We start from the raw sequence: 26,692 nt of genomic DNA, 5'->3' as shown, positions 1-26,692 counted from the left end.
CCAGGCTTTGTGATACAGCTGTAGGAAAAAAAATGTGTCAATGAGATTCTGTCCTTTAAGAAAAGAATTCGACTTTGGGCTGCTTTTGGTGGCATTTGCTTGTTGGACTTCCCACAAGTTGGCCTCTTTAAATTCTAGTAAAATGGCTACTGACCAGCTGTAACTCCAGCCAGAAACCGCATGGGCTTCTCGTTCCACTGGCCAGCAGTAGTGAGGAGGGGAAGCTTGGGTCTCTGTGCCTCATCTGTAAGAGCCCTCTCTGCCAGGTCCATGGTGAGGACAGGAAAGCTCACCAGGCGTAGCTCACCAGCCAAGAGACCTACCCAGACAGTGTCCCTGCTGGAAGCAGTGCCTGTGTCTGTCCTCTAAGTGGGTCATCAAACACCAGGCAGTGCCAGAGCCGTCTCCTGCAGCAGCTGAGCTGTGGGACTCTAAAAGGCCCAGGCACGTGAATGAAATAAAGTCTGAATTTTTATTTCCAGTACTAAGACAGTGGGGGTTAATGATTTTTAAATGTTTAAATAAATGAGCTACACCCTGTAATATTTAAGAATTCAGACTTCAGGGCAAAACTGTATGAGTTTGAATCCTGACTCTGCCAGCCTCCAGCTGTGTGTGACTTTCTTGGGAAAATCATTTAAGCTCCCTGTGCCTCAGTCTCCTTAGTTGTAAAATGGGAATGATAGTGATCTGTACCTTTGAGAGTTCCTGTAGGGGTAAAAGAATTAATTTTTGTAGAGCTTAGGACAATAGGTAGCCATTCCCTTCTCCAGGGGATCTTCCCAACCCAGGGGATCGTCCCAACCCAGGGACTGAACCCAGGTCTCCCACATTGCAGGAGGATTCTTTACCATCTGAGCCACCAGGGAAGCCCAAGAAAACTGGAGTGGGTAGCCTATCCCTTCTCTAGGGGATCTTCCAGACCCAGGGATCGAACCCAGGTTTCCTAAGAGAGAGTGTGTCCTAACATGGCCTTAACATGTCCTGTGTCTAAACATGGCCATCTTATAGGGGTACTGATGATTGAGTTTAAGACCCACCTTAATCCAATAGGACCTTATTTTAAACCAATTATATATGCATACACCCTATTTCCAAAGAAGGTTACGTTCTGAGGTAGAGGGTAAACATCTCTAGGTATGCTCAGTCTCTGTGTCACAATGCCAGCGGCATGAGGACAGGGACTCTGTGTGCCTCCTTAAGTGTGGTCCAAGGCAGGCTGCGTTACTTATCACAGGATACTTATGGGGCTGCCTGCAAGGAGTGGGGAGACATGGTGCCACCAGGAGGGCCATGCTTGAGGGAGGAGAGCCATCCAGGAGGAGGGAGAGAGACAGGATAGAGAGAAACACATCTGAGGAAATAAAAAAGGAGAAAGGCCCCAAATATCCTAGTATGGTATGTCTAGAAGCACTTTTGGCAGAATTAGAAACAGCCTGAGTCAGGAAGTGGTGCAAGATGAGAGCAAACAGCCTCCGGATCACAAGCCAGGGAGGAAGGAGATAGGACAGAGTTAGGGTTGAAACCTCAGGGAGGAGCCTGCTGTGGAGAGGAGGGCCCCGCTGGCAGGACAGTTGCTTCTAAAGCCAAGGGGTCTAGTTGGAAAGAACCTGGCTTCTCCAGATACCGGAGGTGGTCTGAGATGTAGGAACATTTTCAACCCATTGTGACCTTGTGGGTCGTGGAGCATGGAAGAAGACCTGGGACGGCCAGGAACATCCCTGCAGCACTTTCCAACCCAAGCCATTAATGGTCTTGGTAGAGAAGTCTTTAGATGTTTACCACTGTGAAGTAAGCTAGTTCAGTTCAGTTCAGTAGCTCAGTCATGTCTGACTCTTTGTGACCCCATGAATCGCAGCATGCCAGGCCTGCCTGTCCATCACCAATTGCCAGAGTCTACCCAAACCCATGTCCATTGAGTCAGTGATGCCATCCAACTGTCTCATCCTCTGTTGTCCCCTTCTCCTCCTGCCCTCAATCTTTCTCAGCATCAGGGTCTTTTCAAATGAGCCAGCTCTTCGCATCAGGTGGCCAAAGTATTGGAGTTTCAGCTTCAACATCAGTCCTTCCAATGAACACCCAGAACTGATCTCTTTTAGGACTGATCTCCTTTAGGATGGACTGGTTGGATCTCCTTGCATTAAGTTAACTGTAGTTACTGAAGTAAGCTAACTGGACTGTGAAAAACTGCACTGGTGATGTTCTTCCACTGAAGATAGTGTGTAGTCTGCCTTTTCCATGACAGTATAGTTGACCATGGACCCACAAAGGTCAGTGAACAGGACTGCAAGACAAAAGGAATAAGAGAGGCCTGCCCCAGGATAGACATGTGGAGAGACAGAGGAGGCCCCATCCCTCTTTTTCTCCTCAGGTGGTACCGCTGAAAGGTAGTGGAAATGCTGTCCAGTTGTCACACCTGGAACCCTCACCTGGTGCACTCATGACCTTGGTCACCCAACTCCCTATCTGACCAATGCTATTAATGAGACAGGTTACCCAACCTACCCCATGTCACCAAGCTGGTAGTGCGTCCAGCCAGGAGAGTTACTAAGTCTCCTATCCCCTATACTTGTGCCCTTTCACAACCACTCTGTGTTAACTCTTCAAAATAAGCTCCAAGTCCATGGCTGAGATTCATCACCTCAGAGCCTCAAACCATAAGAAAAATGTGGATTTCCCTAGCCATGCTGTATTCCCCACTTTGGTCATTCATCCAGGTGGAAGGCATAACCTTGAGAAGATGTTTCATTCCACAGGGTGCCCTTCAGACCAAAGCAGTGATCCACAGCCCACCATCACAGGGGGTCCCAGGGGAACTGCGCAGGTTCAGTTCTCCAGTGAGCCTGGTGACCACAAAGGTGAGGTCATTAGAAGTTTGGGATGGGTGTCCTATATTTATGGACACTCCAGAGAAGATTCCAGAGCTGGAAATGATCACCTGATGTGATCCCTCTGTCTGGCACTCTTTTTTTTTTTTTTTTCTACAGGTGACAGCTGATTAAGTTCAGGGGTAGCCTTGCAGGGGAGCCCCTTATCTCTGGGGCTCAACCCCTCTGCAGCTGATTGGGTGCCCAGTTACCTGTCACTGGGGAAGATGGGCTAGTGGCAGCTCTCCTTGCCAACTGCCTCCCTTCAGTCCATCCTCTTGGAGAAGACACTGACATGTTTCTATCTTATTTACCTTAAGACCTTATGAAAGTTCAGCTTCTCAGGAATATCTTTCTATGATCCTGACACTGATACATTGAACACATTCATAGGGGGAAGAACACTGTGGACAAGAAGTTAAAACTTGAGTATCTAGTCTAAGACTTCCATTAATTACCATCATTGTATAATGAGAGAATTGGACTAGATCAATGGTTTTCAAACATTTAAAAGACATTAGAATTCTCCATTTTTTCAGTTTGAAGGTCCCTGAATTTCTGCCTGAAGAAGCAGCTATGATTTTAAAAATACGACCTTTTAATGCTGATGCTCACATGTATGAAATGTGAGGCTGAGTTGCCTTGGACCTCACCATAGAGCTTGGAGGTACAGTGTAACTCCAGGCCTAGCAGTGAGGTCTGGGTGCTTCCAGCTTCTTTGGAATCTGCAACCCAGCCTAGGTTTCAAGAAAATGCACAACTGGAGCCTCCTCTCAAGGCAAGGAGGTTAGGGAGAGGGTAGAAAGGGAAGAAAGGGAGCCCCAGGAGCAGCAGTGTTTCTTGAACTTGAGGAGGCTTGGAGGTGAGACAGGGAGACACTTCAGTTTCAAAAGAAGGCTGTCTAGATGTTACAGACCTACAGTCTAGATCCATTCTCCCTAGCAGATGTCAGAAATAGGAGGTCTTCCTGTTGTAATCAACACACAGGTATGGTTTGTTTGGCCAGACCAACTTTTTTTTTTTTTTTTTTAAACAAAAAACATTGAACCCAAATGTTTTCAAATCAGGTGTACATCCTCTGGTTCTCCACAAACCTCATTTGTGTTACCTGAATGACCCCAAAGGCATTTTTAATTTGCAACACCTGCTATGTTGTTTTTTTTTTTTTTTTTCTTTTTCCTCCTGATGATCAAATGCTCTTCCATTTTATTTCAAAGTGTGAAGAATTGCCTCAGTTCTTCTGGGAAATATGAGTAGCTCTAGAGTTCAGTCTGACTCTGGAAGGCTTTGATTCCCCAGAGAAGTCCCTCCCAGTATCTCTTTATTTCATTTAACCAGAACACTTCAGGATGCTTCCCTGGAGACAGGAGACCCATGTCTGGAGGAGCCTCTGTTGTCACACCTGCACATACCTCAGGTCTGATACTTTGTGAACATTTCTGCTATTGAAATGCATCATTTAGTTTTGTCAGCCAGGTGACTGGTTTAATTCCTTTAGCTTGATCTGTTCACTTAGAATCAGTAACCCTGTTTTACGCTATCCTTTTTCTCCGTATTTCCATTTCTCCAGTCTCCTTGTTTAACAATTAATTTGCCAGAGAGATGCCAAATTATCCCAACTGTCACTGAACATACTTAAAAGTATTTGACAGGGACTTCCCTGATGGTCCAGTAGCTAAGACTCTGTGCTACTAATGCAGGGGGCCCAGGTTTAATCCCTGGTCAGGGAACTAGATCCTGCATGTAACTAAGACCCTGTGCAGCCAAATACATATTTTTAAAAGTATTTGACAACTTAGGATTTTTCTTTGAATTCAGTGGTTCGATAACCTTTTTTATTCATTTAAGAAACTTTAAAAGTTGAGGTATAATTGGCCTACAACATTATATTTGTGTCAGGTGTACAACATTTCTGATTTAAGTTTATCTCTTTGACTCAAATCCTTGTTGCTGCTCTTCTGACAAAGCTGGGGGACAAGGAGCAGACTTCGTCCAATATTTAATAAGAATATTCTTTACCTTTCTATTTGGCTTTTAAACTTCAAATAACTCTCAAAAATCAATATTTTGATGACTAAAGTGCAAGTGAATAAGAAGCATGAATGAGTTTTCCCTTTAATTACATGATCAGAAATTCTATGGGTTTTTGTTGGAAACCTGGGCAGAGTAACTGGGGGCATTTGCTAAGTGTCAGATAAAGGTGTCACTGCCTCCCCTCTTCCTGGTCGTGGACACAGCACCTTCATAAGGAGAGCCCAAACCAAATGGGGTTAGTGGTCTTCCTAGCTTAGCTTCTGTTTCTTCCTCTCTGAATTGCTATTAAACTGCTATTTCCCCTTTTCATACTGATGATCTCAAAATAGATGCAGACAGCAACAATGTCAACCTCCTATGTGGACAAGACCATCTGGGCTTTGGTCAGTGAGTGGTAGCCCTTGGTGCTGCTGAATTGGGCCAGAGAACAAGATTAAAAATTATTTTTGTTGATTTTCCTTCTTAATAAGGAAACATATTTTTGTCCCTAAAGTTGGCTTCTCTTTTTTTCTTTTCATATCATTTCTCACTTTTATATTGTTTCTCACAGTATTACAAGTGAGCTTGGGTCAAACAATGTTTTAAAATCTCCAGGAGCGGGAAGCCTGCCTGGTCCTCTAACCAGAGGAGTTCAATCAAGAGAAGGCAGGGAAGGGAGGAGAGGGGATCGGTTCGTGAAATTCTAAAAGGCTGAAGCTATTTTTCTTGACTTCTGCTTCCCACTTCCTTTAATATTGTTGTTTCACTGTTTGGTCATAGTGTGTATATGCATGTGAGTGTGTGTATGTAATAATAAAAATGTAATAATATTCCATATAAAGTTTTCTTTTTATCCTTTTGGTGTTTATAGCAATAGTAATAACAGATGGTCTTATCTACCACTGATAGTGAAAAAAATCACATTTCTTCTACACAAGAGATAAATATGCCTAAGGAACCAAACGAATAATATAAAATGAGCATACTCTTCATAGAAGAGACAAAACAAAAACAATTGATTTCCATATTTCTTTTAATGCACTCCATTTTTATCATGTTATATTTTCCATCATTATAACAGAAACCTTCAATAATTTATGCACCTTCCACACTATGACACAATTGAAAAATGTGTAGGTTATCTTCATTGGTTGTATTTTGGTTTGGCTCTTTCTAGATGATCTAAAATAAGGACAGCAAATAGGTACAGAGTCTCCTTCTGACCCTAATGGATTGGTGGTAACTATGTGGAACTATGGTTCACAACCCTGGCCACACCTTAAAATTATCTAGGGAGCTTTTTAAAAATGATGCCAACCCCACACCAGACCAGTTTCAGAATCTCTGGGAGTTGGGTTCAGGCATATTTAAAATCTTCCTGGGTGATTCTAATGTACAGTCAAGATTAAGAATTGTTGATCTGAAGCAGTGTCTTCCAGACCTCAACATAGATCCTGATTACCTCAAGGGCTTGTTAAAAACACAGATTGCCAGCCTCCATCCCAGACTTTCTGATTCATTTAGGTCAGGGTGAGGCCCAAGAATTTTGCTTTCTAACAAGTTTTTAGGTGATGTTGATGCTTTGTGTGATGTGTTTTCGATTGGCTGTGATAATGTGGGGCCCACACCTTGAGAATCACTGACATGAAACGTGTTAGAAAGGAACTTGAAGCCGAATGAAAGTTCAAGAGAAGGCAATGGCTAGTTAGTCACAGCTGCCCTGGTCATAAAAAGGAGGAATTGTACTTGTCACTCTCACTCTTGAAAGACTCATCAGTGAGCTGTCCTCAACCACAGTACAGAACTGAGTTCCTCCTGAAATGAATCCCTAGTTGTAGTAATCCTACCCATATTGTCTCAGATGGTAGAGAATCTGCCTGCCGTGCAGGAGGCTTGGGTTTAGTCCCTGGGTTGGGAAGATCCCCTGGAGAAGGGAATGGATACCCACTCCAGTATTCTTGCCTGGAGAATCCCATGGACAGAGGAGCCTGGCAGGCTACAGTCTGTAGGGTTGCAAAGGGTTGGACATGGCTGAGTGACTAACACTTTCCCTTACTTACACACGTTGTAACAGTATTTCTTGACCACTGTCCTCATCCTCAGGCAGCACTGCCCAGCCCAGCAGGACTGGAAGCTGGACTCCTGAGACTGTCCAGCACCACACCACTCCAGCTCATGTGTTCTGCTGCTCGCCAACTTCCTCACCTTGGGGCCTCCAACCTGTCCGCTCTTTATATCTATTGTCATATACAGGTGGCTTGTTTTCCTACAAGATGAGTTATTTTAGCTAGTTTGCCAGCTGGGACTGACGACAAAGCAAACCCAGTTTTGGTGGTGTGTCCTAGACAAAGGTTGCAGAAAGTCAGGGAGCAGCATGAGGACAGGCAGTGAGGTGCTACAGAGAGAATAGATGGCTAGTTAAATCAAACCCTGCCTACCTCTGAATTTATCCTCAGTCTCTAAGCACTTGTTTGTTTTCTCTTAGTTCTGAGGGGCTCTGGCGATCATAAAAGCAGCCCACAAGCAGAATACAGCAATGGCCATGCAGACACTTCAAGTACCTCTCCTGTCACTGAGAAAAATTGGTGAGTCTTATCTGTAAGATTTTATTCCAACAGACAATGAAACAAAAGTATTTCTTACACTGTTCTTATTCTGGTGAGTTGGAGAGAGTGGAGACAAAAAGTGTTGCCCACCAGAATCCCCTATGTCAGAAGTCATTACTCTGTGGGCAAAAGTCTTTGATCTACAGGGCAATCTGGTTACAACCCTCTTGTGGGTTCTCCTCATAGTGAAACCTGTACTTGGCCTCAGTAGGTTAAAACAGCAGTTCTCAAAAGGGGGCAGTTCTGCCCCCTCCCACTCTCCTTCTGAGGACGTGTTTGGTTGCCACAACTCTTCACAGGGGGTTTGTGTGAAGGACGTCTAGTGGATCGAGGCCAGAGATGCTGCTGCCCAGTCTACAGTGCACAAGGCAGCTCCTGCACCACAAAAGAACTGACTAGCCTAAAAGGACAAAAAACTGTGGCTTAAGCTAATGCAAAAAGGGTATATCATTTTCATTAAAAGTTTACTCTAGGATTTTGAGGAAATAAGCAGGCCATTAGAAAATTCATTGCATCTTTTTGGAAAAAGAGGTGGTCTTAATTTGTAACTTCTAAAAATAATTCTTAATTTTTTGAGACATCTTATTAATATTTTGAAACTTGACAAATTAAATCCTCAGTACTTCTCTAGCAAGTCTCAAATTGCTTGAGCTGATTTTAAAGTAGTTTGTGATTGTCGCTCAGTAACCACAGGGAATGGTTCCAGGAGCCCCCACAGATACCAAACTTTGCTGCTGCTCAGGTCCTTTACATATAGAGTGTTGTGGTATAGTTTGCCCTGCACATCCATGGGTTTCACAACCACAGATTCGAGCAACCTTGGATTTGCACAAAACCCATAGAAATGGAGGGCAGATTGTACTTAATAGTCAGAATAGCTCATGTCAGGGTACTTGATGAAATATTATTGGCCTAGTATCTCATATGAGAGATACTGTCATATTTTGAACAAAGTTCAAAATGTCTTTCAGCAGAGAGACCACTGAACTTGGCAGGTGGAAGACTTGGGTTCTGATCCTAAAGCTAAACATTTTCCAGCCCTTTGATCTTGGGCAAGTCAATGAATAGAGTTTGGGAAATGGCTCCAGCCCCAGCCTGACTCCCGTCAACCTCCACTGATGACCAGCTTTACTCAGAATATCAGGGCTGTGCTGTGAGCAATGTCCACTTCCCTTCCCTCCACCTTAGAACTGCTCCTTCTAGTCAGCTGTCCATCCTTGCTTTTATTCACCCAGGTGAGCTCTCCCTGGCTCACCTCTGTGATGTTCCTGCTCTCCAGGTCCTGCCACCATCAGTCAGACCAGCCCTGGCTTTCACATCTTTCTCCCTCTGCTGCCTCTTCCCCATTTGCTGATTCCTCTCCCCATCTAACAAAAGTCTTTCCCTTGGCCCTGTCCCGTCCTCTTTTTACTTTTACACCTCAGACTTCCTCAGAATGACATCCAGCTCGGTTGCCTCGTTCCCTCACCAACCCCTACCTCTCTAAACCCGAAATCATCCGTGCCCTCACTGCATCCCTCAAACAGTCCTTGGGAAGCTTAGCTCTTAAGAGAGCCTTGTGCTCATCAGGTTGTGCCACACTCGGTGCCATGGGCCGTGCTTTCCATGAACTGCACTCGTCCATGGTTTCTACAGCGCCGTGGTCTTCAGCTTTCTTTCTCCCAGATGTCCTCCATCTTTATTCTGCTCCTCTTCCACCCACCTTGAAATACAGGCAGTTCTCCAAGTCCTTGACTCTCTTCTTTCTTCACTTCTCCCTGGGTGATAGCCTCTCTCGCTAGTGTTATTCTGGTACCAACTCTCAGCTGAGAGAGCATGATTCTCAGGTCTCTGTTCTGAGCTCCACCCTACTACACCTACCTCCTGCTGCCCGTAGACTCCTGAGCTACACACCAGAGCCTCAACAGAAAAGCCCACCAAAGGACCTCCACCAGCTCACCAGACCTCGCCACTTCCATGAGTGCTACACATATTCTCCTGTGACCTGGTCTTCAAACCTGGTGCTCATTTTTGATCTCTACATCTCACTTAACCCCACCTGCAGTCACTTTTTTAGCATCCTTCCCTGACCCAGACCTACCATTATCTCTGTCTCTCTCCACTCTCTCCTCTTTACAGATCAGCTTTCATTTCTAACACCTGATCAATTGTCTTAAAGCATATTCTGACTTGTCAAAGAACTTTAATGGCTTCCTGTTTTAGACCAAAAGAGGTTCAGATGCCTCAGTCTGCTCTTGCAAGCCTCTCTCTATCTCACTCCGGTTTGTCTTCTAGACTCAGCTCCTGCATGATCCTATATGCACCCTCTGGCTTCCTGGAGTCAGATTTTCATATTGTTCCTACCAGTTCACCTCCTTCTGTTCTCTCTGCCCTCTCCTTTCAGTTCAGCTCTTACCTATTTCATCAAGATACAACATCATATATCTCTTCTCGACAGAGTCCTTAATTCTCTTTAACACTCCTTGAACCATCGTGGTCCATTTAAATCTGTATTACTCAAAGGGCTGGTTCATAAGAAAATGAGGTTGTGTCCTAATGTACATCAAGCTACTGCTTTCTTCAAGGAAGTTTTGCTCCCCGTCCCCCATATATAGTCTCAGCCAAATGAAACAAGAGACTTGGTAATGGATTGAACTGATTTGCATTCTGATCCAAACTCTTCATGACATTGTGAGTGGTGACATTGACAGCCTGGGTCCTCGGGTCACTTTGGTATATTACTCTCTGTGGCTCTCCATGTTTTGTCTGGTGTTGTGGTTGACCATGTGCCAGCAGCTCAGCTTCTCAAGGGCAAGGGCCAAATTTTCCTTCTTCCTGTTTCTAGTACATGCAATGGGTCTCAATAAATCTGTCAGGCTGACTTCCAAGACCACTCTTCAGAACTCATATTTTTATGAAAGGAATGTTCTCCCTCCTCAATCTTTAAGTGGTGGTGGCACAACAACAGGATCCAGAATAATTCATCAGATAGTGTTTCAGGTCATCCATGCCCTAGGGAAGGTGGGAGCCCATTTTTCCCTCTGTGTTTGATGTTCACCTCAATGCCCTGTGGATCAACCCAGGGATTGAAAGGAAGGAAGTCTTGAGGGGGTCAGGTGGGGCATAACGAGAAGAGAGCTGGGTCATGCCAGTGGTGATGCTTCCAGCAGCAAGTAACAAAACTCAGCAGATTCAGGGATCCCGCAGGGTAACAGGTCCGAAGACACAAGTTCCAGTGCTGGGCTGGCCACTCAGATATGTGGACACAGGCTCCTTCCATTACTTTGCTCTGCTATCCCAGCACGTCAGCACTTAGAGGCACAAGGTAGCTGAAGCAGCATGCTAAGGATCCCTTGTTCACATGGTATTGTTCAAAGAAGGAAGGAGGAGATGGATGGAGAAGGCCTATCCTCAGGAGTCTCTCCCTGTTGGTCATGAGGGAGACCTTTCCCAGAACTCCCCAGGACACTCCTCTCACATCTTATCAGATGAAATTTGCAGAGGTGTCTCTGCAGGGGAGAGGAGTCCAGCAAGGGAAGCTGGAAAGGTGAGCATTTTCAGCTTCTGCAGAAGAAAGTAAGCAAAGAATAAAGGGGTTAGAGAAGCAACCAATAAAGTGTTCTGGAAAAATCCTAAAGAGGTAGTGACGGAACAGATAGGTACAGGGAATGATGGAGGGAAGGCAAAGTCAGAAGGAAGAGTTTATAAGGAAGACCCAGACATGACAAGAAACACTGTGAGACTAGAATGATAATGACATATTGAGGACATTGTTCTGATTCACCCAACATTTATGGCAGTGGTGAGGTTTCCTCACAGTTATCTCACAGAATGCACACACTAGTCTTTTGGATGATGTTCTCTATGAGTCAGCTGAACACAGGGACGGCTACTCAATTAGCTCCCAAATGCTGGACTGGAGACCCACCTCTGGGTTGGAGGCATCAGATTTTCCTACTTCTGCCCCAGTTGGTTAGCATGGGGTTCACTCACTGTCACAGAGAATAAATGGCAGGTCTAGGGATTTTCTATCTCTAATAATAGTAGTAACAACTAATATTTGATACTCATTAACAACTTCCTAGGTACTGTGTTAAGGATTTCGCATGAATGATTCTTTTTAATCCTATAATAATCCTGTGGAAGAGGTGCATATTATATAATTTCTGACATTTAGAGAGTACAAGGAACTTGCTGTTGGTGTTACCTAGTCAGTAGAGTGACAGAGTCAAGATTTGAACACAGCTGTAACTCCAGAGCCCATGTTTTTAGCCAGTACATTCTGCTGCCTCTCCAGGCTCCAAATGCCTAGCCCAGGGGTTTTTTTATTCTCTGTTCTCTATAACTGTCATTGCAACAAATCTTGAATTACAGCCAGCTAAGGAGTAAATTCTGATGGGCAACAAACTCTCAGCCTGTAGCTGGTGGAGAAAATTCTAGCTCTGAACCTTGGGAGAAAGCTTCTGGCCTCATGGGAATGGTGTTCCCATGGGGACATGGTGGGGCAGCTCACTTGGCTGGGGAGAAAGAAACCTCACGTTGCAAGTCCAAGTCAGTGGTTGGCCTGGTGCTTCTCTGCTCCACTTCCTGTGTAAGCCTGTAACTGTGTACAGTGAATGACAGAATGGAAGTAGTCTTTTATGCCATGGGGCTTTGTTCCCATGATGGTAATCCTCCATTTTAATGCCGATAAGTACAATAGTGAGGATTATGCTCCTTAATTTAATTTGGCCTGCGTATGGCAAAGCTCTCACAAGGCTTTTATTTGACATTCTTTAGCACAGCTAGCCTGTTGTCGTATAAAAAGAAGCCCCTATGAGGGAGGCAGCAGATTGATCATGCTGGTGCAGATGTTTTTACCCAGCAGCTTGTAACACACCCCCAGAGAAGCTTCTTCATCGTGGGCCACTTCAGGCTCAAGAAAGACTGAAACTTCATGACTCAGACAGCTCAAGGGGAGCTGGCACTTTGCAAGACGGGAAAATGAACACATATTTCTCCCGTTTGTCATCCTATGGCCCGGGGCTTGAAACCAATCGGGCTGACCTCAGAATTGATGAGCCAGAGCAACAGCCTTCCCATCAGGGCTGACTGTGGGCCAGATTTTCCTGTGGGCTGTGAAGTACAGATTGCCACATATCTTGACAGACTGTGTGTGGGGGTCATTGTAGAAATATGTGGCAGTGCTAAGAAGATTCAACAAAACTTTTTTTTCCATGTCAGTATCCGGAGGAGCTCTCCTTTCCCACCTTTCCTCTCCCACCCTTCAATTCCCATGCTAATTTTCCTCCCACTTTCATTTCACTCATGCAGGGGGCTAGTGCACATTTCCTGCCCCTGTGGTCAGGCTAGTGCACTAACGCATTAGGAGACACCCCCACCTCCCCATGACACCAGGGCGGTGGGGGGGAATATCAGCAGGTGTGAGAGGAGACGGGGTGGGGGCCTTCTTTCGTGACATGCTTATGATGCTGTATGTTACCTTCTTCCAGTAGAAAGTCAGGTGACAGACCTGGGATTTTTTTTTTTTTTTTTTCAGACCTGGGATTGAATCTTAGTTTAACTACAGTAGGTCCCCTGCATACAAACGAGTTCCATTCTGAGAGCACATTCATAAGTCAAATTTGTTCATTAAGTCACACACAGTTTGACAGGGAGGGCTTCCCTGGTGGATCAGTGGTAAAGAATCTGCATGCCAGAGAAGGGGATACAGGTTTGATCCCTGGGATGGGAAGATTCCTCTGGAGTAGGAAATGGCCACCCCACTTCAGTATTCTTGCCAGGAAAATTCCAAGGACAGAGGAGCCTGGCAGACTGCAATCCATGGGGTCACAAAGAACTGGACACAACTGAGCATACACACACATGCCCCACTAACACAATCGGGTAGATAGGTCTGTACTGTAATAGGTTTATAATACTTTTCATGCACTCTGATCAAGTGGGATTTATCCCAGGGATGCAAGGATTCTTCAATATACACTATCAATCAATATGATATACCACATTCAGTTCAGTTCAGTTGCTCAGTTGTGTCCAATTCTCTGCGACCCCTTGGACTACAGAACGCCAGGCCTCCCTGTCCATCACCAACTCCCGGAGTTTACTCAAACTCATGTCCATTGAGTTGGTGATACCATCCAACTATCTCATCCTTTGTCGTCCCCTTCCCCTATACCACATTAACAAATTAAAAAGTAAAAACCACGTGATTATCTCAAAAGATGCAGAAAAGTCTTTTGACAAAATCCAACACCCATTTATGAACAACAACAACAACGAAAAACTCTCCAGAAACTGGGCTTAGAGGGAGATGAGTCATGGGTGTTCATTGGAAGGACTGATGTTAAAGCTGAAACTCCAATACTTTGGCCACCTGATGTGAAGAGCTGACTCATTTGATAAAACCCTGATGCTGGGAAAGATTGAGGGCGGGAGGAGAAGGGGATGACAGAGGATGAGATGGTTGGATGGCATCACCGACTCAATGGACATGAGTTTAGGTAAACTCCGGGAGTTGGTGATGGACAGGGACGCCTGGTGTGCTGCAGTTCATGGGGTCACAAAGAGTCAGACAGGACTGAGCGACTGAACTGACTGACTGACTACTTCAACATAATAGAGACCGTATATGGCAAACCTATAGCTAACATCATACTCAATGGTGAAAAGCTGAAAGCATTTTCTCTAAGATCAGGAACTAGACAAGGATGTCTACTCTTGCCACTTTTATTCAACATCGTTTTAGACATGTTAGACTCAACACAGTTTTAGGAATCTTAGTCACAGCTATTAGAGTAGAAAAAGAAATAAAAGAATCCAAATCAGAAAAGAAGAAGTAAAACTGTTACTGTTTGCAGAGAACATGATACTATACATATAATGATGCTACCAGAAAACTACTAGAGCTCTTCTATGTATTTGGTAAAAAAAATGCAGGATACAAAATTGATACCCAGAAATCTCTTGTATTTCTATACACTAACAATGAAAGATCAGAAAGAGAGGTTAAGGAAACAATCCCCTTTAACATCACATTAAAAAAATAAAATACCTTGGAATAAACCTACCTAAGGAGGCAAAGGACCTATACTCAGAAAACTATGATACTGATGACAGAAATCAAAGATGAAACAAGCAGATGGAGAGACTTACCATGTTCTTGGACAGAAGGAATCAACATTGTCAAAGTGACTCTACCATCTAAAACAATCTACAATTCAGTGTAATACCTATCAAATTACCAATGGCATTTTTCATAGAACTAGAACTTGTATGGAAAAACAAAAGATTCCAAATAATCAAAGCAATGTTGATTATTACAAAGTTACAGTAATTGAGACAGTATGATACTGGCACAAAAACAGAAATATAGACCAATGGAACAAGATAGAAAGCCCAGAGATAAACCCACATAGCTATGGCCACCTAGTATACGACAGAGGAGACAAAACAAAAGAAAACACAATCTTTTCAAGAAATGATGCTGGGAAAACTGAACAGCTACATGTAGAAGAATGAAATTAGAATACTCCCTAATATCATACACAAAAATAAACTCAAAATGGATTAAAGACCTAAATGTAAGGTTGGATACTACTACAAAACTCTTATAGGAAAATCTAAACAGAACACTCATGGACATAAATTGCAGTAAGATATTTTTCAATCCACTGCCTAGAGTAATGAAAATAAAAACAAAAATAAACAAATGGGACCTAATTAAACTTAAAAGTTTTTGTACAGCTAAGGAAACCATAACAAAACAAAAAGACAACCCTCAGAATGGGAGAAAATATTTGCAAACAAAGCAATTGACAAGGGATTAATCTCCAAAATATACAAACGGCTCATGCAGCTCAATATCAAAAAAACAAACAATCCAATAAAAAAAATGGGCCAAAGATCTCAATAGACATTTCTCCAAAGAAGACATACAAATGGCCCAAAACACAGAAAAAGATGCTCAATGTCACTAATTATTAGAGAAATTAAAATCAAAACTACAAGATATGACCTCACACCAGTCAGAATGGCCATCATCAAAAAAATCTATAAGCAGTACATTCTGGAGAGGTTGTGGCAAAAAGGAAACCCTTCTGCACTGTTGGTGGACATATAAATTGGTACAGCCACTATGGAGAACAGTATAGAGGTTCCTTTAAAAACCAAAAAGATGCCCTTTTAAGGCTGATGCAGTGCCTTAAGAGGCTAACACAGGAGGGTAAAGAAAGTTTCCATAAAACCCAGAGAAGAGATTTTTAGAACTCCTCTCTGGATCCTGTCTGGAGTCACAACTGAGAAAAAAAACAAAAAACAAAAAACAAAACTAAAAAGAGCTACCATATGATCCAGCAGCTCTACTCCTGGGCATATATCTGGAGGAAACCATAATTCAAAAGGATGAATTCAGCCTGGTATTCATTGCAGCACTATTTGCAATAGCATGCCATGGAAGCAACCTAAATGTCCATCAACAGAGAAATGGATAAAGAAAATGTGGTACATATATACAATGGAATATTACTCAGCCAAAAAGGAATGAAATCAGACATGGCTCGACCTAGAGATTGTCATACAGAAGTAAGTCAAAAGGAGAAAGACAAATAATTGTATAATATCACTTATATATGGAATCTAGAAAAATGGTATAGATGACCTTATTTGCAAAGCATAAACAGTCACAGATGTAGAAAACAAGCTTATCATTAGCAAGGGGGAAGAGAGTGGGATAGATTGGAATTGACATACAGACACTACTGAATATAAAATAGATAATGGGTAACTGATGAGAACCTACTGTATATCACAGGGAGCTCTACTCAGTGCTCTTTGGTGACCTAGATGGGAAGGGACCCTAAGAAAAAGTGGAGATATGTGTACGTATAACTAAATCACTTTCTGTACAGCAGTAACTAACACAACGTTGTAAAGCAACTATACTCCAATATCGATTACTAAAAAATTAAAAATAAGTTATCTGAGATTAGATCTATACAAGATTAGATGTAATCTATACAAAGGAATTAGCATGGTTCTAGACATAATATATGCCCAATAAAAGGTGATGGCAAGCTGTTGTTGATCCTGGTGATAGAAGTAGTAGCAATAATAGTAGTAATAGTAGTATTTGAGAGGTTCCTGCAAAGCTACTCTTTTTTTTTATTTTTTATTTTTTTTATTTTATTTATTTTTTATTAGTTGGAGGCCAATCACTTCACAACATTTCAGTGAGTTTTGTCATACATTGATATGAATCAGCCATGGATTTACACGTCTTCCCCATCCCAATCCCCGCTCCCACCTCCCTCTCCACCCGATTCCCCTGGGTCTTCCCAGTGCACCAGAGTTAAGACCCCTCTGGTTTAGCTCTAGTGAAGTGAAGTGAAGTCACTCAGTTGTGTCCGACTTCTTTGCAACCCCGTGGACTGTAACCTAACAGGCTCCTCTGTCCATGGGATTCTCCATCAAGATTACTGGAGTGGGTTGCCATTTCCTTCTCCAGGGGATCTTCCCCACCCAGGGATTGAACCCAGGTCGCCTGCATTGCAGGCAGACGCTTTACCGTCTGAGCCACAATCTAAAATAAGCACTGAGGATTCCAGTACTTTAGAACAATGCTCACTCTCAGCTTTAAACTGAGAGCCAAATTTTCTTTTCTGTGTTCCTGGCTCTTACCTCAGGGATAAATATGAGGTTGATTTTGGGCCCAAGACTCACCCTTATCAATATAGCTAGGTTTCATTGGCAACACCCTCAAATGATAACTTTCAGAGCTTCCTTGATTGTTAGAGCCTTCTTAGAGTTTCTAGATGTTGTTTAAAATAGTAATTGATCACATGTATTTTCAAAACCTTTTTGAAACCAGAAACCTTATCATCAGCTGAAAGGATCTTCAACAAAGTCTGTTTTGAATTATATTTTTCCTTGTGGATTTGCTTATGGCTGTACATAAATATTTATCTGAACTATTTCAGCAAACCTTAAATCATCAGTGATCCTTATGCAAAGAACTCTTTTAGAAGGACCGTGGATGTCCAGGATGTCAGCAATCAGAGTTCTGTTTATAGGACCAGATTCTCAGCGCCAAAAACCTTTTAAAATATTTGGAATTGTTTGATGGTTTTCAAAATCTTTTGTTTTTCTATTTCTGTGTATTTTTTCATGGTGTTCCTTCTGAATAGAATTCCCTTGCCAGTTCTTTCTTTACCTGTTGGTATTTAACCATCCTTCAAGGGCTCACCTGTGAGGCATCTCATGGTGCAGTGCTTTGAAGCAGACTAGAGCCAGGAGAAGAGTAGCCTAGGTGGCAGAACAGAGTGGGCCCTGGCCCAGAGGCAGGATGTATGGGGCGGGGGGGGGGGTGTTGGGGGGGTTGGGTTCTGGGAAGAGATGTTCAGTGGGATAAGGACTGATTGTGGGTAGGAATGCTGTGATGCAGGAAGAACTACAATAGGGAATCAGGCAGATGGGAGGTGGATATGAGAGACCTTAAAGGCTGCATGATATTGTGGATATTATTCTATAAGCCAAAAGATGGACACCCACAGTCATTGGATAGAATATGGTCTGCAGATATATTTTCCTTAACCTGAACAATATCTTTGAAATTCTCAATGTTTCCAATATATAAAAATAGAAATATTTCATATCACAACTCAGAATTCTGATGGCTCCTGAAAGTTGGAGTATCTAGCAGCAATCACTTAGAACTGAGTAGAGGCTGTTTTCCATTGACAGTAACTCACAGTCCTGCTTAGTTCATGGCCTGGCCCCACCAGCATGAGAGTCTGACTCCTGCCCACATGTATTAGGGCCTCTGTGAAGGTAGAGAAAGCAACTTAGGCTACAGATTCTGGAGACAGATTGTTTTCTCTTCTCACCCAGGTCCGTGTCCAAGTAGCTCAGTGACAAGTTAAACATATTTCTGATAATGGTATCTATCTCATATGGCTATTGTGAGAATGAGCCATAGGAAATTTTTAAAGACTACCTAGAATGTAGTAAGTACACAGAAATGTTAGCCATTATTACTATATTCTACATGAGATAATAAACTCCAGCACTGAAACTGTCATTTATTTCTGTATGACTCACTGAATCTAGAATCTAAAATCTTCAGCTATTGTAGGCATAAAATAAAATGAATGGATGCATGAATATACTCTCCTTGAATTTTAATTTCTGTTGGATCTAAAGCTAACTTTCATTACTTTTACTTAAGAAATGCTTCCTATTTATCTTGAGTTTAGCTTGAACACAATAATTAATTTTTGATAAGGTAGGAAGCTGACTTTCTCAAAAGACAACAGTGCTAACAATATAAATGAAGGGAGATGCTATTAGCACTGTGTAATTATTCTGTAGTGAATATACTTTCCTAGTTCAAAAATAAGCCCTGAGTTTGTGGAGAAGGAAATGGCAACCCACTCCAGTATTCTTGCCTGGAAAATCCCATGGACAAGAGAAGCCTAGCGGGAAAAAAAAAAAATAAGCCCTGAGTTTGGAAAGATGCTTAATTATGTGTTTTCTTTAGAAGCTTAGGTATTGGCAGGTAGCCGTCTATGGTTGATATCTTAAAGATATCAGTTGCCAGGAACCGGCATGTAGTGAACTTAAGCGAAATGATGTTAGAATGCGTGTTTGACTTGGGTTCTCTTGCCACCTCCACCCCTATGTGAGATCCACACTTCAAGGCAATGTTTTTGTGTCTAGTACCTCAGACAAAGACAAGAGCATGTCCAGAAACAATTTGGACAGTTTGGCATGAGAGCTAGTTTCTGATATGTCCAACACATCTTACAGATAGACGAGGTTACTCTATCACCCCAGCAACATCTTTAACGTGATCATCCATGGAAAGACTTAATCTGTCCCTAAACATATTTGCCATCAGGGAATGATAAGAACATTAGCAAACAATGTCTTGAGTTCAGCAAAGTTGACCTGTAGTGTTAGATTCACTTTCTCTCTGGAAAACTTGCACATTTGCAGAGAGCTTGGGTCCAGCAACAGTTAGAGAAACATCATCTAAAACTAAATGATATTTTCAAAAGTCTAAAAAGCTGCTTTCTAACTTCATACTGTAAATGTCAAGTAGTTCTCTTCCTTTTTATAAAAAAGCCCTTTTTTTTTTAGAATGATAATGACTGTACTTTTTCTAAAGAAATCTCAACCTCTATCTGTCTCCCTTTCCTTCTTTCTCTCTCAATCTCTCTCTCTTTGTCTCTCTCATTATAGAATTAATACCTCTATCTCTAACATTCTGGTTTCTAACCTAAAGGACAACTTCAGGACAATTTCCAATAATGACAAAATCTGACAAATTCTTCTGACCATTTTGCCATCCCTTGTTCCCTTCCTGTGTTACTCATTCCATCAGTTTAGGAGATTCTGGAAATTCAGCACATTTCTGCTGTCAACTTTTGCTTGTATCCTCATCAGGACCTTTGCTCAGTTCAAGCTCAGAATGAGTTTTTGACAAAAAATACGTTTGCCTGTGGGGCTTCCCTGATAGCTCAGTTGGTAAAGAATTCACTTGCAGTGCAGGAGATCCAAGTTCAATTCCCGGGTCCGGAAAATCTGCTGGAGAAGGGATAGGCTAACCACTCCAGTATTCATGGGCTTCCCTTGTGGCTCAGCTGGTAAAGAATCCACCTGCAATGCAGGAGTCCTGGGTTTGATCCCTGGGTTGGGAAAATCTCCTGGAGAAGGGAAAGGCCACCCACTCCAGTATTCCGGTCTGGAGAATTGGGGCCACAGAGAGTCGGACATGACTGAGCAACATTCGTTTCACTTACACCTTTGCATATGGAGGCTATTTTGAAAGAAAAGAAACTTGAGAAAAGAAAACTTGCTCAAGTTGAAAATATTGTAGGAAACAATATTTGTATAAAAATGAATTCTATATGAAAGCAATTCTTTATGAACAGTTAAAAAAAACTGAGACTGTAATCCTCCAGGTTGAAAGAAGATTAACTTTACATGTGTCCACAGCCTTTTAAACCTTATTTCATTTTATCCTCTGGATTAGAAGGAAAAAATATTAGTGTTTCAGCTCCAAGTGTATTTTGTGAACTAAACAGTAGCTTGCTCCTACCTGTAGGACACAAATATGCAAGCATATTTCCCATTAGCATTGCCATGGTTACTTTAAATTCAGAAAGAACCCTAACAAGTGTTTGCCACAGAAGCTGTTGACAGTGGCAATGCCACACTCTCTGTATGCATCTTAGTAACTTCTCAGGCTTGTCTCGTTAAAGAGTAGACATAACAGGAGGAGAGTTGAATTTTTTCTTTCCATCTGAATAGTGTAGGTCAGGGAGACAGAGAAAGAGAGAGTTCTGGTGAAACAGAGCTCCAGCACCTGCTGTGATTGGGAAATTAGATAATAAACAGTCCCTGATACCAAGATTCTAAAGGCCTAAGATCAACACACTCTGGAGAGGCAGGCAGGAGTAGCCTTCCACGCTCTGGCCCAGACCCTCCCTGGAGAGCTCTTTGTGTCAACAAGAACAGCTAGAGCTCCTGGCCGGCTCCCAGCACTCAGAATGGGGCTATCATTTTTGTTTGCTTTGCAAATATCTTAATGGGAAGTGGTTCAACACCACCTATGGGTTAATCTGAGAGGTTCTGCTTGGCAGCTGTTAGCTCTGAGAACCACATGGCCGTTCTCGGATGGAGGGAGTCGGGCTGACTGTTAACTGCCCAGTGCCAGGTTGAGGCATCTTCTTTGCTTATTGGATTTACTGACTGGCAGGAAGCACCTTGTTGTCTTTTATTTTTAGTTTCTTTCTCCTGGGAGGGTAAGGATGCTATTCTCAGATTCAATTGTGCTTTTCCCTCTAGGGCAAAATGGTTGTTTGAATTAGTTTCACTAGCAGGTAATATATTTTTTTCACCCAAACTTATTCTCATAGGATCTGAAATATAATAATAAAAGTGGTGTGGTGGTGATGGAGATGCTAGTACTGTTGCAGGAAGAAGGATCTTGTATGTTAGCCTTGCAGGGAGGGCTAACAGCCCTGTCTTCACCTGGGATCTCAAGAGTTGAATAGATACTGAATTTCTTCAGAATCCCTGCTCTACTGTTCCCTCAGTTGTCTCTTCTCTGCCTAAATTGGGGTTTCACTTGTCTCGACCCATGGGAACGCTTCCTTTGGTGACTTGGCCAATTCATGTCTTTCTGGATCTGTGTCAGCTGACATTGGCACAAATGAGTCCTTTTTATGCTTTCCTCCCTGGATTTTAGGCAGGGTTAGATGCTTTTCACAATGCAGGTTAGGGAAGTTTCTAAACTAATGACAGAATTATAGGCAATTATTGCCCCATTTGTAAAAATGCAAAAAGCTTAGATGACTCTGCAAATCCTGGTACTAATGTCCAGCTGCCCACAGGAACAGTGTAGCTTTGCTTCTAAGTACTGTTTCCTTTCCTGAAGGTTTCCACACCTATTTGTAGGGTTGCCTAGTGGTTGACAGCAGGGACCCTGGAGTCCACTAGACTTGCTACTACTAAGGGTAAGATCTTGATGAACTTACGTATTTTCTCAGAGTCTCTATCTCCTTATCTTTAAATGGAATGTAAAATTGACATAATGATTGCTTCACAGGGTCATGAAAGTTAAATGAGACAACTTATACAAATCACACGGCATCTCATCTGATGTACAAAATCACTCATAAATAGTAGTAATAAGGAGAGTTATTGTTTTTTTGGAGGAATTCACCTTTCTTTATGTGCTCCTTAGTATTATACGTTCCTTTCTGAAGTCCTTGTTTTGAAGTCTGTTACTCCCAACCCATTAAAATTAAACCAAATTGAGGACAACTTCACTATCAAAGTAAATAATGATAAAAGAATATAATATATTGAATAAAGTAAGAATTCATGAATCCACATGGATAGAAGGAAGGAGGAAATGAAGGAACAAAAGAGGCAGAGGAAGGAAGGGAGGCAGGGGAGGAAGGAAGGGAGGTGGGGAAGGAAGAAACAGAGTAAGCTTTTCCTTGCAGTTGAATGTGAAACACATGTAAAAAGAATGATGAAGGCAGAAAATCACCATTGGCAGCTATCAAAACAGTCATTGTTTGTTTCAGGCAGGAATCTTCCATAGATGCTAAAACTAATAGGTGAAAGCTTAAGGGGTAACAGTGTTTTAGAAGAAATCTTCATAAGATGCTTATTAGTTTCAAAAGAACAGTGGGAGAAACCTGGCAGACACCACCTTAACCAAGTGATGGAAGTTAGTATCACCAGTAATCAGACAGTTGACAGCACATGCCTCCTGATAGGATGCACTGAAAACAACATCACTTCAGTGGATTTCCAGCAAAATAGGCATAACTTGAATTTAATCATGAAGAAACAGCAGACAAACCAAACAAAAGGACTTATTCCAAAATGACTGACCTGTGGGCTTCAAAATCAAATGCAGAGTGTGACTGAGGAAGTGTTCCAGGTGAAAGGAGATTAAAGGAACATGACAACTGAATATAATGTACGATCCAAAATTTTCTGTGGAAGACATCATTGAGACAATTGGCAAAATCTGGATGTAATCTATACATTGGGTAATAGCATTGTAGTAATATTAATTTCCTGACTTTGAGCGTTATGCTATAGTCATATAGGAGAATACCCTTGCTTTTAAGAAACATGCACTGAAGTATTTAGGGATAAAGGAGTATCAGGTACAACTGACTCTTAGATGATTCGGAAAAAAATGTATGTATTTGTGTGTGTGTGTGGTTATCAGTATACATGTACCAAGAGAAAGTCGGAGACACAAAGAGAGGATAAAGCAAACGCACACATTATATTATCTGGAGAATCTGCTGAGGAACATACAGAATTCCACACACTATTCTTGTGTCTTTTTCCTAAACATGAAGTTGAGTTAAATTAAAATGTTAAAATGAAAAAGAAAGACAGTACTACTTCCCTCTTCTAGACAGGGCAGTCCATCAGCCACTTTCTCCTTAGAAACTGATCCCTCTCCATCTGCACCTACACATCTGTCCACATCAGCATGGCACTGCTAGGTATCTGTCCTCGAGCTTCTCCACTGTGACCTCACTGACTAGTCAGCACCCCACACACACAGTCTTGTTCGGACTTTTCCACCTCATTTTTCAACACTTCCTAAATAGTGTCTCTTATGCCCCTTCCTTCCTCTGTCTGTGGGTCCCATCACTTCATGCCATTCTCATCCTGCCCCTGCGTTTCCGTGCTTCTTGCTTCTCTCTCCTCAAACTGAGCGCTGCTTTCAGAACTAAGGGAGGAAAATGGGATAAATATTATCTTTGAGGGCTGCACTGGTGACAGGAGCATCATCCAACGAATGTGGCTGTTAGACCCGTTTCTCCCTCTAACTCACTTGAACACGTTCTATCAGCCCCTGGGCCTCAGTTTCCCCACTTACAATGTGAAAAAAAAGTGTAGTGAATGGTCTCTGAAGTTTGCTTTGCCTCTACAAGTCTTTAAAGTGCTAAGACTGTAACAACCCACAAGTTACCTATGACCCCACCCAAAGAAGAGAGGAAGGTTACAGAATGAAAGCCATTCCAGATACTTTTCACTGTCATTCTCTATCCTGTAGAGCCTGAAGTGTCCATGTTCAAGGACTTGTCTTGCAGAACTGCAATAAGGATAACACATTACTGAGTGTGTGTTTTATTTCTAAATTCTAACCATATACACATCTCAATTTAACCCTTTTGAAGCTCTGTTATCTTATATTTTTATTTTATTCTTCCAGAAAGGACAGGTTAATCTTTTTGCCTCAGTTTAATAAGACTTTTTATTTGTTTTGCTGATGAAGAAGCTGAGGTGCTGATTTGCCCAAATTAGAGTTGCCATATTTGGCAGATAAAGATACAGGATACCCACTGATATTTTAATTTTATGTAAAAAACAGATTGCTTTTTAACATAAGTATGTCCCATGAAGTATATGAAAATTTTTATAGTAAAAGAACTATTCATCTTGTATCTGGAATTCAAATTTAACTGGGTGTCCAATATTTTATATAACAGCACTAGCCTAAGTGATTTGGAACTAATGTATCATGAATATGTGTATATATATCAAGTGTGTTACTAAACTTTTACCAAGTGTTTACATCAGTCCTCAAACCCCAAGGTGCCATAACATATAAAGTTTTTTTTTTTTACCCATTAGGAGTTTTTCATTGACAACACTTTCAAAGATGTGAATTCATGTTGGTGTATGACAGGGACCACTGCAATATTGTAAAATAGTTGGCCTCCAACTAATGGAGATATATGAAAAAAATAAATAAATAAATAAAGTATTTAAGTGAAAAAAAAAAACAAACTCAACATTCAAAGATGTGAATTCTTTTTTTTTAACTGGTATTAGGCGCACAGCCATGTCTGACTAGTTGCGTCCTCATGGACTGTAGCCCAGCAGACTCCTCTGTCCATGAAATTCTCCAGGCAAGAATATTGGAGTGGGTTGCTATTCCCTTCTTTAGAAGATCTTCCCAACCCAGGGATCAAACCCAGGTCTCCCACACTACAGGCAGACTCTTTACTGTCTGAACCACCAGGGAAATATATTTATTTACTAAGATCTTTACTTATATATCACCTTCTGTACCCACTTAATCTAAAATTGCAGACCCTGCCTCCAACACTTCTTTTACCCCTTCTTTGCTTTAATTTTCTTCTTTGGCTCTTACTTCTGTTTAACATGCTAACGTATTTACTTATTTTTTCATTTATTGTCTACTTTCCCTGCTAGAAATATAGGTTCTTAGGAGCAGAGGCATCTTAGATTTCCTGTTCACATCTGTATCCCCCAAAACAGTAGGACATAAATTAAAGGGGCTCAATAAATATTTGTGGAATAAATGAGTGATGCCTGAGAAGCTGTTCAGGACCTTATATTGTTCAATGTAGTATCTATTGTTATTACAATCGTACAGAATCTCAAAGCTTGCCACCAAATTGGAGCCTTGAGTGTGGCATAAATGTTTATAATCTTAATATTAGCCCATAGTCATAAGGTGAGTAAAAGATCAGCAGGTCAGGGTTTAAGAGTTATCCCCAGACCTAGTTTAATTTAATCTGCCCCCTGGCATGTTTTTTATAGTTACATGTTTGTCACCCCAGGTGTCCAAGATATGATTGAGTGAATATCTGGAATAGTCCAGTAACAAAATGGCACTGCAGGCTGAGAGCACAGGCTCTGTGTCCATGGGATGTGGGTTTGTATCTGCAGATCTAGGTGCCTCCAGGGCAGGCTCCTCAAAAAGACTAAAGCTTCAGCTGTGAAGCGGAGTCCCTGGTAGGATCTATATTGCTCGTATAGGTGTGGCGATTGAATGGTCAGCTCTTCTGGCTGTGCTGGGGCCCTCAGCCCATGGCACTAAAGCCCTTTGGGTCATGTGTTCTTCCTCACTACTATATCTTAACTCCATCCCCAAGCCTGAAGTCGGACTTTCTCATGGCTCCTTGATTGCCGACAAAGAATTGAAGTCAGCTTTATGGGTTACTCTGTGTTGAGTGTCCTTTTTCTTTTTTTTCCCTAATAAGATAAGAATTCTCAGCAGAATGAAGAAAATCTTCTGCTCGTACATTTGACTTTACCCAGTGACAGCTGCCTGTAATAAAATAGTAAAGGAGAAAAAAATAAAAGAAATGAGAATACAAAAGTGGCAAATTAAGGTTGTATGGGCTTGTGCTTGGGGAAAAGCAATGAGGCAGACAAATATGATCAAATTTAAAGGGCTCAGTGGGATTTGGGAAATTAGCATAAGTACATAAACTACTAGTGCTAACTTGGAGCAATGGCATCATGAAACATTTGTCAGCCTTTTTGAGCCCTTTTATGAATTTCTAAATTTAGCCATGTTCTAAAATTTAGAATGTGTCCAAGAGCTAACAAATATCCATATACTTAAGCAAAATTTGCATATTCAACTTATTGAGTAATGACACTGACTTGGGGTAAGATACAGTGCATGCATTCAAAACAGCAAAGTTACCAAGTAGCAAACCCAATGAAAAAAAATAATACAAAAGCTGTGATCATTCCTTTTTGTTTCCTTTTTTCCTACTGTAGTGGTGATCTTATTTTGTATGATTACTCTTTTCATTTCTCCTATGCTTTTTGTATTTCCTTCATATCATATATTAAAGCCCAGGGATAACGTTTTCCCTCTTCAGAATCAAGAAATGTCAATTAAAATAAAAATGAGTT

At 41.8% G+C, this 26,692-nt stretch overlaps 1 protein-coding gene and 2 non-coding genes across 3 annotated transcripts in view; all 3 read left to right on the top strand.

Annotated features, from left to right (window-relative positions):
- MYO3B (myosin IIIB) overlaps positions 1-26,692 on the top strand; it is a 416,196-nt gene that overhangs the window by 293,855 nt on the left and 95,649 nt on the right. Inside the window, exons 29-30 of the mRNA XM_061135386.1 lie at positions 2,757-2,858; positions 7,366-7,465. Coding sequence (XP_060991369.1) covers positions 2,757-2,858; positions 7,366-7,465 — 202 coding nt within the window. The remainder of the gene's footprint in view (positions 1-2,756; positions 2,859-7,365; positions 7,466-26,692) is intronic.
- Positions 4,525-4,597, top strand: TRNAS-ACU (transfer RNA serine (anticodon ACU)). The gene has a single exon. It is a non-coding gene; the product is annotated as a tRNA-Ser (tRNA).
- Positions 15,642-15,764, top strand: LOC133051363 (small nucleolar RNA SNORA26). The gene has a single exon (XR_009691859.1). It is a non-coding gene; the product is annotated as a small nucleolar RNA SNORA26 (small nucleolar RNA).

This window comes from Dama dama, chromosome 33 (genome assembly GCF_033118175.1).
Source record: "Dama dama isolate Ldn47 chromosome 33, ASM3311817v1, whole genome shotgun sequence".
NCBI classification, from domain to species: Eukaryota; Metazoa; Chordata; class Mammalia; order Artiodactyla; family Cervidae; genus Dama; species Dama dama.
The sequence above is the reverse complement of the archived record's forward strand: the minus strand, read 5'-3'. Positions and strand labels throughout refer to the sequence as shown.